Source organism: Maylandia zebra, unplaced genomic scaffold, assembly GCF_041146795.1.
Source record: "Maylandia zebra isolate NMK-2024a unplaced genomic scaffold, Mzebra_GT3a scaffold02, whole genome shotgun sequence".
Classification (NCBI taxonomy): Eukaryota; Metazoa; Chordata; class Actinopteri; order Cichliformes; family Cichlidae; genus Maylandia; species Maylandia zebra.
Genome location: NW_027490032.1, coordinates 3074997 through 3089297, shown reverse-complemented (window position 1 = coordinate 3089297; position 14301 = coordinate 3074997). Strand labels below are relative to the sequence as shown.

General features: G+C 39.7%; 1 protein-coding gene across 2 annotated transcripts; it reads left to right on the top strand.

Annotated features, from left to right (window-relative positions):
- The first annotated feature begins 2998 nt into the window (after window positions 1-2998).
- Window positions 2999-14100, top strand: LOC112431063 (uncharacterized). 2 transcript variants are annotated; one of them, XM_024799621.2, is made up of 6 exons: window positions 2999-3157; window positions 3425-3513; window positions 7622-7975; window positions 8084-8443; window positions 10742-10785; window positions 13039-14100. In XM_024799621.2, the coding sequence occupies exons 1-6, from the start codon at window positions 3114-3116 to the stop codon at window positions 13054-13056; spliced, it is 909 nt and encodes a 302-aa protein (XP_024655389.2). In that variant the 5' UTR covers window positions 2999-3113; the 3' UTR covers window positions 13057-14100. The 2 variants fall into 2 exon arrangements, with proteins under 2 accessions (XP_024655389.2, XP_076737108.1); XM_076880993.1 differs by lacking the exon at window positions 10742-10785 and having other exon boundaries at window positions 3002-3157.
- Window positions 14101-14301: the final 201 nt, after the last annotated feature.

The following is a 14301-nucleotide window of genomic DNA, read 5'->3' as shown; positions in this document are numbered from 1 at the left end:
TCTACTGAATGTGGGAGTTGAAGATTTTGGAGATCAGGGCCTCAGTCAGATGTTCCCAGTGTACCCTGAGTATACGTTTGGGTGCCTCAGGTCTGTCCAGCATCCTCCCCACCACATGATCCACGTGATCTGGTAACAGAACACCACTTGGGTTCAGATCTGGCAGAGCCTTCCTCCAGGTCTCGCTATCGTTTCCCACATAAGTGTTGAAATCTTTCAGTAGGACAACAGAGTCCACAGGTGGAGCACCTTTCAGCACACCGACTATATCTAGCCAGTACCTCTCAACCTCTTTGCCTAAACTCGGGCTCCTTCCAGAGAGGTGACATTCATTGTCCGAATAGCAAGTGTCAGTAGCCAGGGATCAGTCTGCCAGGGTCTCCCGCTTCTTGTCGCCGCCCAGCACGCATTGCACCTACCCCTATAGTGCCTCATATGGGTGGTGGGCCTAAAGGAGGGTCGGAACCATCCTTTAGGACCTTGTTTGTGCTGTGCCGGCCAGGCCCCATGAACTAGGGCCCTGCAGCACAATAAAGTAGCGATTCATGTTAATCAATTTGTTGTTAATGATGCAACATCATTATTTTTTTATTTCTGCTTTGATCTGCTTTGCCACAGACCTGAATAGCACTGCAGTTGTAGTAGATGTTTGTTGTGAGGCGTGCTGCAGACAAAGCTGAGAGCAAACACACCACAGATGGCTAAAGTTAAGCCACAGCCAACGTGTCAGTTACATAGAAAGGTGTCACATGTGAGTCTGCTGGCTGTGATGTACACGAGTCTGTGGAAAACCAGACAGCAGACAGGAGCATGTGTGGGTTTCCTACCACAGTGTAAAGATATGCATGTCATTACTGGTGACATGTGGCTGAAGCCAGAACGTGAGGTGGTCCTAAAAGCAGACTTAAAACGGAGGCCCAGAATGAAGTGAACAAGAATTTAATTCACAGTGATGTTGTGACAATAATATTTACATGAAGTAAAAATGAAGTTACTGTAACATGAAGTATGAGGTCTCAGACAAAGTGAGTGTGATGTACTATGAACAGAAGCTATGAGATTACTGTGAACTTTGAACATAAACTGTGATAGACGCAGCTCAGCAAGGGGAACAGTGGTGATGGAGTGGCACTGAAAGAGCTGAGTCCGAGTTGGTTTGGGAAAATGACAACGCAGATCCACAGTTGAAGAATGAAACAGAGATGGCGAACCACTGATCATTCTATTGAGAGATATGGAGCCAGAAGAGAGGAGGTCCTGTCGTGTATGTGAGTTGATTCTGGTCAATCAGGTGGGTTTGCCAGGTTTTAGTTTTTTTTGTTTACTTTGGTTTTGTGCTTATTTATGTGCGTGTTTCTATCTGAAAATGTGAAAAACTTAAAATGTCAAAAATACGCTTTTCATAATATAAATATCATTATATAACTTATAAACACATTTAGAAAGACATGAATTTAATATAATAAAAATTTTTTTAAATAATCTTAAAATGTTATTCTACAAGATGTCCAGCAATTTAATCTGTTTATTCTTTTAAGGTGATCGTCTGTGGGACCCAGGAAGACCGTATAACTGCATCTCTACCAACTTGAATTGCAGTTTCTCTGCACTCCAGCCTCTTCCGTTTCATGGGAAAGAATTTTCTCTAAGGCAGGAGAAATTATCTCCAAGAAAAGAAACAGCCTCGGCCATCGCAGAGCAGAACAAATTCTCTTCTTAAAGAAAAATGAAAAAGTGTTACCTTAAATGCGTCAAGTTTTTATTTTGCAAGTTCATAAGCATTCTCCCTTTCCAGTTCACAATCAATTCAACCCCTAGGTCAAAAATATGTGTAAGAAAATTGGCCTAATATTATATTTACAAACATACTTGTCCAGCTGTCCAGTGAATTATATGTATGTTATATGTATTTTTCATCGAGAAGTCACAAGTAAAACAGAACCACACCATGGCGCATGTTTAAACAAGGAAAATTTACTGAGCAAAATTATTTATTAAAGAAATGGACAACGATTTTTTTCAAAGTTCAAAGCAACACAGCGGTGGCCCAATATCAAAAAGAACTCCATTCTATAGAGTGAGCAGTCATAATGAAGCAGTTCGTTTTATTTTGTAGATTCAAGCTGCTCGTCATATTTTTGGCCACCAGATGTCACCAGAGAGGACTGTGCAAAGCTTCGCGTAATGAGCCGTTTTTCAATACAAGCTTCAATGCGTCAGAAAGCCTCATTTGGCCATCACTGATAAAAAGCAGCTGTGATGTTGGAGGGAGTGGTCTTTGATTTACAGAGCAGAGTGACGTCATCTCCCTCCATCACAGGGAGGACAGGACAGTGCCCTTCATGCCACTCTCGGTAATATCAAATCAACACTGACCAGTTCAAAGTCACTCAAGCCCTCCTCCTCTTCCTCTGTGACATGATGTCGTTGTTGTGGTTATCATGAAAGCAATGGTTCGACTGTTTGACAAAGCTTTCAGAAAGCGTTCAAATGCTCAAACAGAATGATAACTAACTATAAAGGAATAATTTGATGCCTTCTTTGACTGTTAAAACAAATTGTGAGTGGCTGAATTAACTCAGGAAGCCGCAGACAGTAAATCCACATGAATGAAAACATGTCAGTACTTGTGCGATGCCTTCACTGACAGTATGATGCCTCTGAGATTACAGAGCAAAACTTTTCTTTTTGAACCTGAATGACTACCAATGACTTTGTTTAATGTTTATCTTAACGTGACTTGTGTTGATCGTGTTGCAGATTCGTGGAAACAGCTTGCATCTTCCTGTAGCTGAAAGCGGTTTGAGAGGAAGTGAGCGGAAACGTTGTGTGAATACTGCTTAATCGACTGCACCTCTCTGCTTTAATAACTTCCCACTGAGGCTGAAAAGCTTCGTGCATGTTGACCACTAATCTGCTCACTGATCAATAATTTCCTGACACAGCCCCCCCCCCCCCCCCCCCCCCCCCCCCACAACACGAAACGAAAGAAACAAAACAACAACAACTGTGAGTCACCAAAGAGTCAGAAAACTGAACGGGAATGGAAAAAAAATGACGCAACTCGAACAAAAGCATTTGTAAGACTCCGCTGCGCGCCGTGAGGTGATCCCATGAGGAGGCGTCTCAGCGGAAGGATAAATAGTTCTAATATCAGGTATTTTTTACACTGGAGTTTCTTCTTATTGTATTCATCTCCTTCTGTGTCCTCTTTTGATAACAAAATACACATTTAGCTCAAATCAGTGACGTTAAAAATTGAGTTTCGAACATCCAAATCAAGTTCAGAGCAGGAACTTACAAGTCTAAAGTTTCGGTATCAATACGCAGCCTAGTATTGATCCTCCGGTACGCTGTAAAACAGAAGCTGAAACATGGAGTTGTATTTGGAATAAACTTTGGAAACTTTGTTTGATGTTTATAGAGATGTCACCGAGAACATGTGTAACATCTTCCGCGCAGGATTTGTGCCGTGGATCATACTCTCTGTGACTCTCGCCTCAGGCTCCGATGGTAAGTGACAGTTTGTTTTAATCTAATCTCATTTAAATGTTGTTCTGACGGAACCTTTTGCAGACATGTTCACGTTGTTTGTAGTGAAGCATTTTGTTTGGAGTTCACTTTGATTTTTCTGTGTGAAAACAAACCAAGCCACCAGTTTAGAAACTGGGATTGGGACCAGAGTAAACGAGCTTTAGGTGTGGAAACGCCCTTACTCTACTGCTGTCGCAGTTACAAGAACGCAGAACACACACATATGTGTTCAATCAGTCACATTCAACTGACTTTGTTCTGCAAACGAGTGATTTCCACGTTTGGCGGTGGGACAGTCAGCTTTTATGTTTAAATGGTTTCAGAGCGCTGATGTGCTGCCGCCACCTTCACAGCAGCACTGAAGCGCGCTCAGTGATAAAATAATTAACTGTAATTAAAATCTTTGTTTTACCGCTTTGTGCGATAAATCACCACATTAACGATTTTCTGCAGCATTCATATTTTCTTATTTGAAAGTGTTAGCGAAGGAGAAATGCGCAGGAATTCTGGTGTAAATATCGAGACTGCGTCGAGGTTTATTACGGAGGAATAAACACACAACAGCCTTCCGCCATTTTTAGACTTAACGTCGCTCCAAGAAAGAGAGAGAGAGAGAGAGACTTTATTAACTGTATTGACAGCCACATGCACGTCACATGCCAAACAATAATTTTATTGGCTGTTTCCATTTTCCTCTATATGCTCTCTACATCAGCTCAAACATTGTCTGTGTCTAGAAAATACTAAAGAAAGATGACCTTCTTACAGTTTAGAGCATATTTTTATCTAACACCTCCACTTGCTCTCACTTTGTCATTCTCCTAAAAACAGGAGGTTTCTCACCCAGTATCATATAAAACTTTTTTATGCATGGTATGAACATGAACCATTCAAATTTAAACAACTTAACTTTTGTAGCAGGTTTTGTCATCACATCTTTTACCATCCCATCGGACAGCTATCCAAAATAATTTTCCTTTCATTTACAGTTGACCTTATAAAGTGATAGTTTATGTCACTATGCTTGCATCTCTGTCCGGTTAAAGGATTCATTGCCAATGCTATCACACCCTGGTTGTCTTCATAAACCTTAGGTGGTGCATAGGTCCATCGATACCTTCGAACAGCTGTATGAGTACATACTCTCTTGTACAGTTGTAGCTAAGGCCATGTACTCAGCTTCACAGCTGGACAATGCAACAGTGGTTTGCTTTTTAGTTTTCTATTACATTAAATGATCATTCACAGTCAGGCCTATACAGTAACCAGTTCTGCTGTGTCATTCTGTCTGTTACATCAGCCCCACAATCTGTATCACTATGTGCTCAGAACTCTGGTTTTATTGCAGCACTGATCAGACGGCCTCTCTGTACCTTTGGAAATCGTTCATCTTTTCTACACCATCAGTGTAGTTCAGTTTTTGCTCACAAGGTGTCGGTCTAGCTTTGTAACCTTGCATATTAAACCTTTCAAGGATTTTTTTCCCCACATATTTTTCTTTTTTCTGTGACATCCTCACATAGTTATCTCTCTGGTCAAAATCAATACCAGTAAAATGTTTCAGTTAACTCTTTCATTTAGAATTTTCCTGCATACATTTCCTGCCTAGATTACCTTTTCATTCTTTGGTGTTCATGTGTAACCATAAAATTGAGGAGCACAAAGTTGTTCCCACTCTTATGTTCATGTAACATCTTATTCCAGCTTCTGCCTGATTGTTTTAGCCCATACAGTTACTATTTCAACCTTTCATTTGCATCACATTCAGCTACCTTTTAGCTCTCTGGTTGTTTCATGTTTGTCTCACAATTTAGTGGTGTGCGTAGATAGGCAGTTTTAACATCCATCTGATGTAAAACCATGTTTAATTGTACTGCTCTTTGCATAGATACCATGATAGTGGTCAGATAAGCAGTGGGGGAGAAAGTTTCTTCAAAGTCTACACCCATCTTTTGACTTCGTCTTTTTAGTCCTATTTTATATCTAAGTCATCTTTATCACATGGCATCATGTCAGTTTGTGTTTGTCTTCCCACAGTTGTTTTCATCACAGACATGACAAGTCTGTGGCTGAGCACTTTCCCACTGTTAGGATAAAAGATCCAGAATGCTGAAATATTTTTGTCATTTCCAGCTAACATTCCCTTTGCACACCTTGAGTCTAGTTTTCTCTTGTTCTGTTTATAAACATAATATGCTGTTCCAAATTTTTGCATCTTGAAAAGGTTTGGCTTTCTTCTTGTCAGCATCAAATACGATGTCTGTTTTGTGAGTTTGTTAAAACATCTGTTAATCACCACAGCTGCTGTTTGTACTACATGCAAACTCCTTAAGTAACTCTCTCTCTGTTAGCATACATCTGGCCACGTCAAAGACTGTACGCCAGTTTTGCTTAGCAGTAGGGATGGGTATCGAAAACCGGTTCTTGTTCCCACTGTTTCAATTCCTTGGAATTGTTTGCCATTTTTGCAAACTATTCCCTTCTCGATTCCAGTCGCCCCGAATGACGTCACCACATTGCGGAGCGTCATTTACCTGGCAGGAAACACGGCGCCTAAGCGGCTCAAACGCTCAAAACTTTGGTTACACTTTACGAGAACGGATGACAACAGGGCAACTTACAATACTTGCAAAGTAGATATTTCATTAAAGGTAGGAAACACTACGAATATGCAAAAGCATTTGCTCACAAAACACACGATGACCTTAAATGAATGTCGTGTTTTTAATTCCGCTCCGGACTCGTGAATCTCAACCCAGCAGCAGCGGTAACGTTTGCACGTCCTCTCCCGTTAATGCGGCAGGTAAATAATCAACTAACAGTGCATATTATGTTAGAGCGATCTGCCTTATTACAAAACCTGCTATTACTGTGCATTTAGGTGACCATGATGAGAGAGACAGAGTCTGGCTCAGATGCTGGCAGTTCTCACTGCAGTCTACCGGTAGCCTCTCCTTTCAGGCCGGGATAGACGAATGTCACCGAGCAGTGACTCAGTTTGTGGTCAAAGGTTTGCACCCATTTGCCGCAGCAGATGATTTTCAGTAAGTGAATGTGTTTAATTGTAGGCACGGACATTACTGGATATTCTTGTGTAATTGCTACAGAATAATTTATGTTATACTTTGTTATTGCTACAGAAGAATATTTATTTTATTATTTTACATTTATATATTTTTTTCCTGGGGACCCTGTGACACCCCATTGAAGAGCCGTGGGCTGTGGATCTCTTAAGATCTCACTGCTGGGTTTGTAAGGCCATGTTACTCCTAAATTTCTATTTTGTTCAAAGAGAAGATATAAAACAAAGTTCTAAGCTAATCGACCTTAATGTTCTCCTTTTTTAAAAAGAATCGATAAAGAATCGAATCGTTAAACAGAATCAAAAATGGAATCGGAATCGTGAAAATCTTATCAATACCCATCCCTACTTAGCAGTACTCTTTTGTGTGTGGTTCTTAGGTCTCATGTCTGATCCCAGTTTTGCTAAGAAGAGTCTGATAAGTTTTCCCCATAAAGTCTGTTCTGATCTGATATATTTAATCTGCCCATACGTGGCTGTATCAGCCAGAAACTTTTGTGTTGCTTGCACCTTGTCACTCTTACTTTCGAGATAATACACAAACACTGCACTGGAATGATCATTACCTATATTCTTACATCAGGCTCCTTATTTCTAGTCTGCATAAACTTTACCTTTGTGCACATCTCACAATGTGGGGTCTGAGGGTGGGTGGGTTTATCTGTTTTAACTTTGGTAAAGGCAGCTGGTGGGGACACCAAGCCTTGTGAGTAAGATAACTTGAGAAAGAGGACTTTCAAACTGATACCTCAGCTTTAAAAGGCTGATGGGGTATTGTTGTCAACTGGTTAGGCAGGTGGGCAGCGGCCTGGAGAACGAAGTATGTGAATGTGAGAATGACGATAAGTTTGACCAGACCTTGGTCAGAAGTCAAGTTTTCCAAAAATCTTGTGAGTGCGGTAACTCAAGAACAAGGCAACATTGGATTTTTTTAAATAGATACCATTAGCTTTATCTCTGTTTTCTCTCTCTCTTACTTTAGCTATCTTTTATTTCTTCTTTCAGACAAGATAAACATCACAGCTGAGTCTGGACAGAACATCACTCTGCCATGTCGAGCTCACAACAATCAGAAGCCCATCATAGTTGTAGAGTGGATCAGATCTGATTTGGGGGCAGGTTATGCCTTGTTGTTCCAGGATGGGCACTTTGTTCCAGATCATCAGCATCCGTTTTTTAAGAATCGGGTGGATCTTCAGGACAGGCAGAAGAAGGATGGAGACGTGTCTTTGATTCTGAACAATGTGACGCCTGCTGATAGTGGAACATATGAATGCCATGTCGTCATGCGAGGAGCAAACCAGAGGGAGAGAGCAACAGAGCACACCTGTACCATAGAGCTAAATATTCTTCCTCTTGGTGAGTTATTACAATTGTTTTTGATCAAAAAACGAGCTGCTTCCTAGTTGCTGATGTTTTCTATTATGTTTTTAACCTCTCTGCTCTGTGGTGTTTCCTGTCCTTCAGTCCAGATAAACACGACAGCTGGACAGACAGTCATTCTGCCATGTCAAGTTTCAAACCTCAACAGCGATCGCAGCGTGGTTATAGAGTGGAGCAGAACTGATCTGGGGGCAGAACATGTCTTCTTTTACCAGGACCAGAAGTTTATTCCAGATGACCAGCATCCATCTTTTAAGAACCGGGTGGATCTGCAGGACCGAAAGATGAAGGATGGAGACGTGTCTTTGATTCTGAACAATGTGACAATTAATGACACTGGAACATACATGTGTTGCGTCTTCATGAAGGGAGCAAAACACAGAAGGAGAGCAAAACTGGATAGTGACCTCATCACTGTTGTCAACCTGAGAGTTGTTCCTTCAGGTGAGTGAGTAGAGTTGAGTGTGTGTGTGATCAGAGGTGAAGCTGCTTCCTGTTTGTTGATGTTTGTTTGTCTGTGAAGGTTTTCAGTCATCCAGGTCATCGTAATCTAAGGAGCTTGGAAAGAAAAGCATCTGGACTTCTTTACGTTGCTTAAAGATGTTTCACCTCTCATCCAAGAAGCTTCTTCAGTTCTAGGTTCAAATGGCGGAGAGTCCCAGACTTAAGCCCGATGGGAGAACATCCCAGTGTACCTCAGACCCAGCAACACACCCAGAAAAAAACTGGTTCTTCCCAAAGACAGAACTCCTAATCACAAACTTAAAATCCTAGTGTATACTTTAATGTAATGAGGAATGCTCAGACCGCTAAATTGGAGAGACCAAACAGCCACTTCATAAACGCATGGCACAATGTAACGCAGTAAAGGATCAGGGTGCCTGACTGCAGCTTGATAATAAGCTAGTCAGAAGTGCTTCGACTACGGAGCCTGAGTGTGCGGATAAAATACAAACAACAGAAGTAGAGCTCAAATATACATGTATTATGTATCTTATGGTGAGATGAAATTTATAAACAGATAAACAAAAGAAAAATATATATACATTGTAAATATCAACACTTCACCGAGTTCTTTTGATTCCTCAGAGGCATCCGATGGAAGACAAAACACTGCTCAGTAGAACATTCAAAACTTTATTACTTCTAGAAGGGAGATGCGTCCTGCATGACACGTTGCCGCAGATCTCAAATTGGTGGTGTGCCCCTGACAGTTTTATTACAGAAGCTCTCTCATTCTAGTCTAAACAACAGTGTCTCAGTAACTTTCCACTAGAGACAGTCCCCTCTTGTCTAATTTTCCCAGGCAAGCGTGAGCAAGAGCCTGCAGCTTTCTACTCCCCAAGGACACATGGTCTAATGCCTTTATTTTTCAGGGCTGTGTCGACTTAATACTACACTATATAACTTCATAACACTTATTAATAAATAAGCATAGCATTGTTGAGACACTGAAAAATTATTTATTCCCAACAGCATATATATTATAAAAAAACACAATGATAGTGATAATAATAACAAGAATAATAATAATAATAATAACAATAATAATAATACAAAACAACTAATTTAGTCCCAAGAGGAAGTTGAACAAGGTTTAGTCAGTTCAGTTTAGTTGACCTGCAATAAGCCGTGTTTCCAAACAGGTAGGAAGTTGAAGTCCATTTATCAGTTTATATAGATTTATCAGTCCTACCGCAATACAGCGGTGGTCAGGTGGCTCGCCATCCTGCGCTGATCAGGGGTTTGATAATGGGGAAAAAACTCTGACTTAATCAAGGTTAAAAACATAAATTAGCATTCACAGTTAAATTGGAACAGCGTTCTACTGCCATTACAATTGAAAAATAAATCCATAAATAGAAAAGTCAAATAATTAATGTCATATTTTATATAACAGCCAATAAACCAATAACCAAAGACATAACATTTGATTCTTATAATGAATTTCATTCAAAAATAATGTTATAGAAAACCATTTGCATGGGTCCCATCAAAGTAAAGTAATTTAGCAATAAGAGTAATAAACATTATCCAAGGTTAATCAAATATTTCCAACACACATTTAATTATATGTGTTGTGCAACACGTTCAATAATCTAAAAGGAATTCAAATCAATTCAGAAGTCCCAAAAGCATGGCATTCACTTAGAAAAGTAACAAAAAACTTCCAAAATGGACAAAACTACAAAAATCAGATCTCTCACTCAACTCTTCAAACAGTAATTTAACATTCAGCCATAGTGAAAAACTGTCTGTCACCAACTGTCTGCCATCTATAATTCAGTTTTGAGATCCTTTCCCAGACACCTTAACACCTACGCACATCCTGGGCCTTTTGACCTCTCATAATAGGACTAGGGTCTTATGGGGCTAGATTTCACAATGAACTCACCTGAAACCTTGGCTGATTGTGACCTACACCTGTTTTTACACCTTAGCTATTGTGATTAGGTAGAGGATCATTAGGGGGTCCATGTCCCTTTTGGGGTGACACTCTTCTCGATTGAGAGGTGAAATGTCTTCAAGCAACTTAAAGAAGTTCAGACGCTCATTAGACTTGATGTTTGTTTCTAAAGATGTTGTTGATGAGACTTTGTAGAAAGCAGCTGGTCTGAGTGATGTGATCAGAGTGCAGTAGATAATGTCTGACAGCAGTTTGAAGAGGAAATGGATTCTGTTCTGTTCTTCACTCATCACCTACCTGACAGCTGACACCTCACACCTGTTTCTCACCTGCAGGTCAGACAGGAGGAGACACAGAGGATGGAGTCATTAGATATAAAGTGATATATTTTGTTTTGTTTCTTGTACCAGCTCTTGTGGCTGTTATTTTGATCTGTAAAAAAAAGAACAAAAATAATCCCCCACTTCCTACTCCTCTGACTGATGAAGTAGGAAATGAAGTTTACTGAACAATCTCTGCGTTGATATTAGGGCTGCCACGATTACGTCGACTATCAAAATCATTGACAACTAATTAAATAGTCGACGCGTCGTTTGAAGCTTCGTAAGATCCCAAAAGACGCAGGAATAAGTAGTAGGATTTAAGAGTGTAATAACAGACTGAAACAGAAGATGGCAGCACTGCATGTACGAGGATGCCAGCTGCCGTTAAACCCCGAAGAAGAAGAAGCTGTGTCCCAGAATTCATAGTGCGGCCCTGCTCAGTTTACAACAATGGCGGTAGCTAGTTAGTTTTAATATTACTCTTATTATTCTTTCTGGGTCACAAAATAAATGTTTAACATATTTTCAGGCGAGAATGTAGCTGTGTAAACCTCAAATATCTGCTCAGTTTATCAAGACACCACATATTTTCAAAAGCGCTCCGACGTCTTCTGTTACCCACCAGCTCGATAGCTGGTGTTTGGGGTTCAAGGCTCACCAGAGCCGGTGAGAACACCGGACTCCCGACAAATCATTTTCAAACCTACCGCGGTCTTTCGCTACTCAGGTTAATTTATAATTAATCTTTACTATATTATTAGACCATTATTTATCCATGTAAAAATCTCATTAAGATTCAAATCACATTTCCTAGAGAGACCTAGCAAGATGACAACAAAAGTAAAAACACATACAGCATATAATAACATAACAATATCTATATCAAATTGATATTACTAAAATTTTTAAATAGTGTTATGTAAAATCAAAAGTATCTCTAAAACATCAAACATCGATCAAACTCTGATTCGATGTACAAGGATCTTTGATATATCAAATCTTGTGATTTGACATCAATAGGGCAGCATGGTGGCACGGTGGTTAGCACTGTTGCCGCACAGCAAGAAAGTCCTGAGTTCAATTCCACCATCAGACCGGGGTCTTTCTGTGTGGAGTTTGCGTGGGTTCCCTCCGGGTACTCCGGCTTCCTCCCACCGTCCAAAGACATGCAGCTTGTGGGGATAGGTTAATTGGATAATCCAAATTGCCACTAGGTGTGAATGGGAGTGTGAATGGTTGTCTGTCCCTGTGTTTTAGCCCTGCGACAGAGTGGCGACCTGTCCATGGTGTACCCTGCCTCTCGCCCTATGACAGCTGGGATAGGCTCCAGCGCCCCCTGCGACCCTGAAAAGCATAAGCGGAAGCGAATGGATGGATGGAGATCACTTGTCATCGATCAAACTCTGATTCGATGTACAAGTATCTTTGATATATCAAATCTTGTGATTTGACATCAATAGATCACTTGTCATCAATCAAACTCTGATTCGATATCCAAGTATCTTTGATATATCAAATCTTGTGATTTGACATCAATAGATCACTTGACATCGATTACACTCTGATTCGATGTACAAGGATTTTTGATATATCAAATCTTGTGATTTGACATCAATAGATCACTTGACATCGATCAAACTCTGATTCGAGTACGAGGCAGCAGAGAGGACCTTGTATGGGTTTACTACCACATTCTAAAGGTACGCATGTGATGTCAACTGGTGAAATACAAATTTGACACACCAACATCAGGATCAGCGCTTTCCCTCAGACTGACATGTAGAGAATGTGAGCTGACAGAACAAATAAAATTTATGTACGAAGTTTACACAAACAACCAGGTATTATAGTATATATATTTATATATATTATAGTGGCACACGTAATTCAATTACAGTGATCTGAGAGCCACCATCTAACTGATGGAGCACAGGCTCAGAACTGATGTTCAGTGGTTACCTGCGTAATGTCATCATAGTCCTCAGACAATCTCTCTGTTGACAAAATAATAATAATGTAAGATACTCATAGTGTTACCTTTGGCTCTGCGTCAATATAAAGAAAACTGTTAATATGTCAGTTAGCAGTCTAACAAAGCTCTGCCTGCAGAGCACAAGTTAGTCCAAAAACTGTTTAGCAAGAGATGTGTTACAGGGGTACCTAGCACGACGCACACACAGTGGTTTAGCTGTGATGCTTGTGGCCTTATTAATGCAGCTTATTTCAAGCTGCCGTAAACACTGTTGTACACACTGCTTCCTTACCTAGCTTGCTCGTCCTGCACTAAGCTCTCCCCTCTTCCTTTCTAGGTCCTGGCATTCTACTGAAGTAGGGAAGGCGTCATTAGATGATGACTCCTAGTGATGGTGAGATGAAGCCTCGTGAGGAACTGAAGGTTTCCATCCAACTGGTCGACTCATGGTTCAAAGCATTGTGATGATTCATTTGCTCTACTGCGCCATCAAGTGGACGATTCAAGTGAAACAGGCTCTTTGATTGTAATGATGTGATGTGTAAACCTCTAAACTGAATAAATAAATTGTTTTCATGGTTATTTATTACGAATATTGTCTCAGCATGTCTGATACAAAAGAGAAAGTGGAAACTATCAGGACAGAGCTTTGGTATGATTGTGTAACTGTGTAATCATGCTTATGTACATCTGGATAATCACACAAACTGTGTGGCGCTTCACTTTTTAATAAACCAGTGATTCTTGAGATAAGGGACAAAACATGTCCAGCAGATAAAACCCAATTTTGTGGTTAAAAATATGCATACAAGTGTTAACCCAACTGCCTAAAAGACAAACCAAGGCAATGTTTATACAACAAAACTATGATTTTGCATTTTTTATAAATATATATTTATTTTAAATGGTACAATACATTACCAGTACCTTAAAAATCCATTGTCCAGAAGCAGGTGTGATAATATTAAAATAAAGAAAAAAAATTAAAAGTAATGTAAAATTAAACATCATGGCTCTCGTCACTAAGTATTTAAGTCAATACCTTATATAACATCAAAATATGCAATTGAAAATTTATTTTTACATATTTTTTAAGTGATTAAAATCGTGCGTCAAGTCGATGTAATCCAAGATTTGATTATTTTTTCTTGTAAAAACAGCCTCATTTAGGCAGATTGTTGAGGCCATAAGCAAATGATGAAAAACAAGATGGCTTCTGTCAGAAAAACATGTGTTATGAGAGAAAGTATGGTATTTTGTCAACACCATCAGATGTCTGATACAAAAGAAAGTGGAAACTATCAGGACAATGTTTTGGCATGCTTATGTACATCTGGATAATGACACAAACTAGTGTGTGGTGCTTCAGTTTTTAATAAACTAAAAGACAGAAATCAGATTATAGGATCTGTGGTGTTGTTTATTTATATTATGGTTCTTATCATTTGTGATATTTATTACTCTGTGCATACTTTATTAGGAGAGATGAGATATAAAAAAAAGCTCTTCCTTGCTGGTTACATTGAAGAAGAAGCTCAACTATGTAGCACATACGTAATCAAATTCAATAACACAGTGTGATGGGGAAATCAGCTGTGTT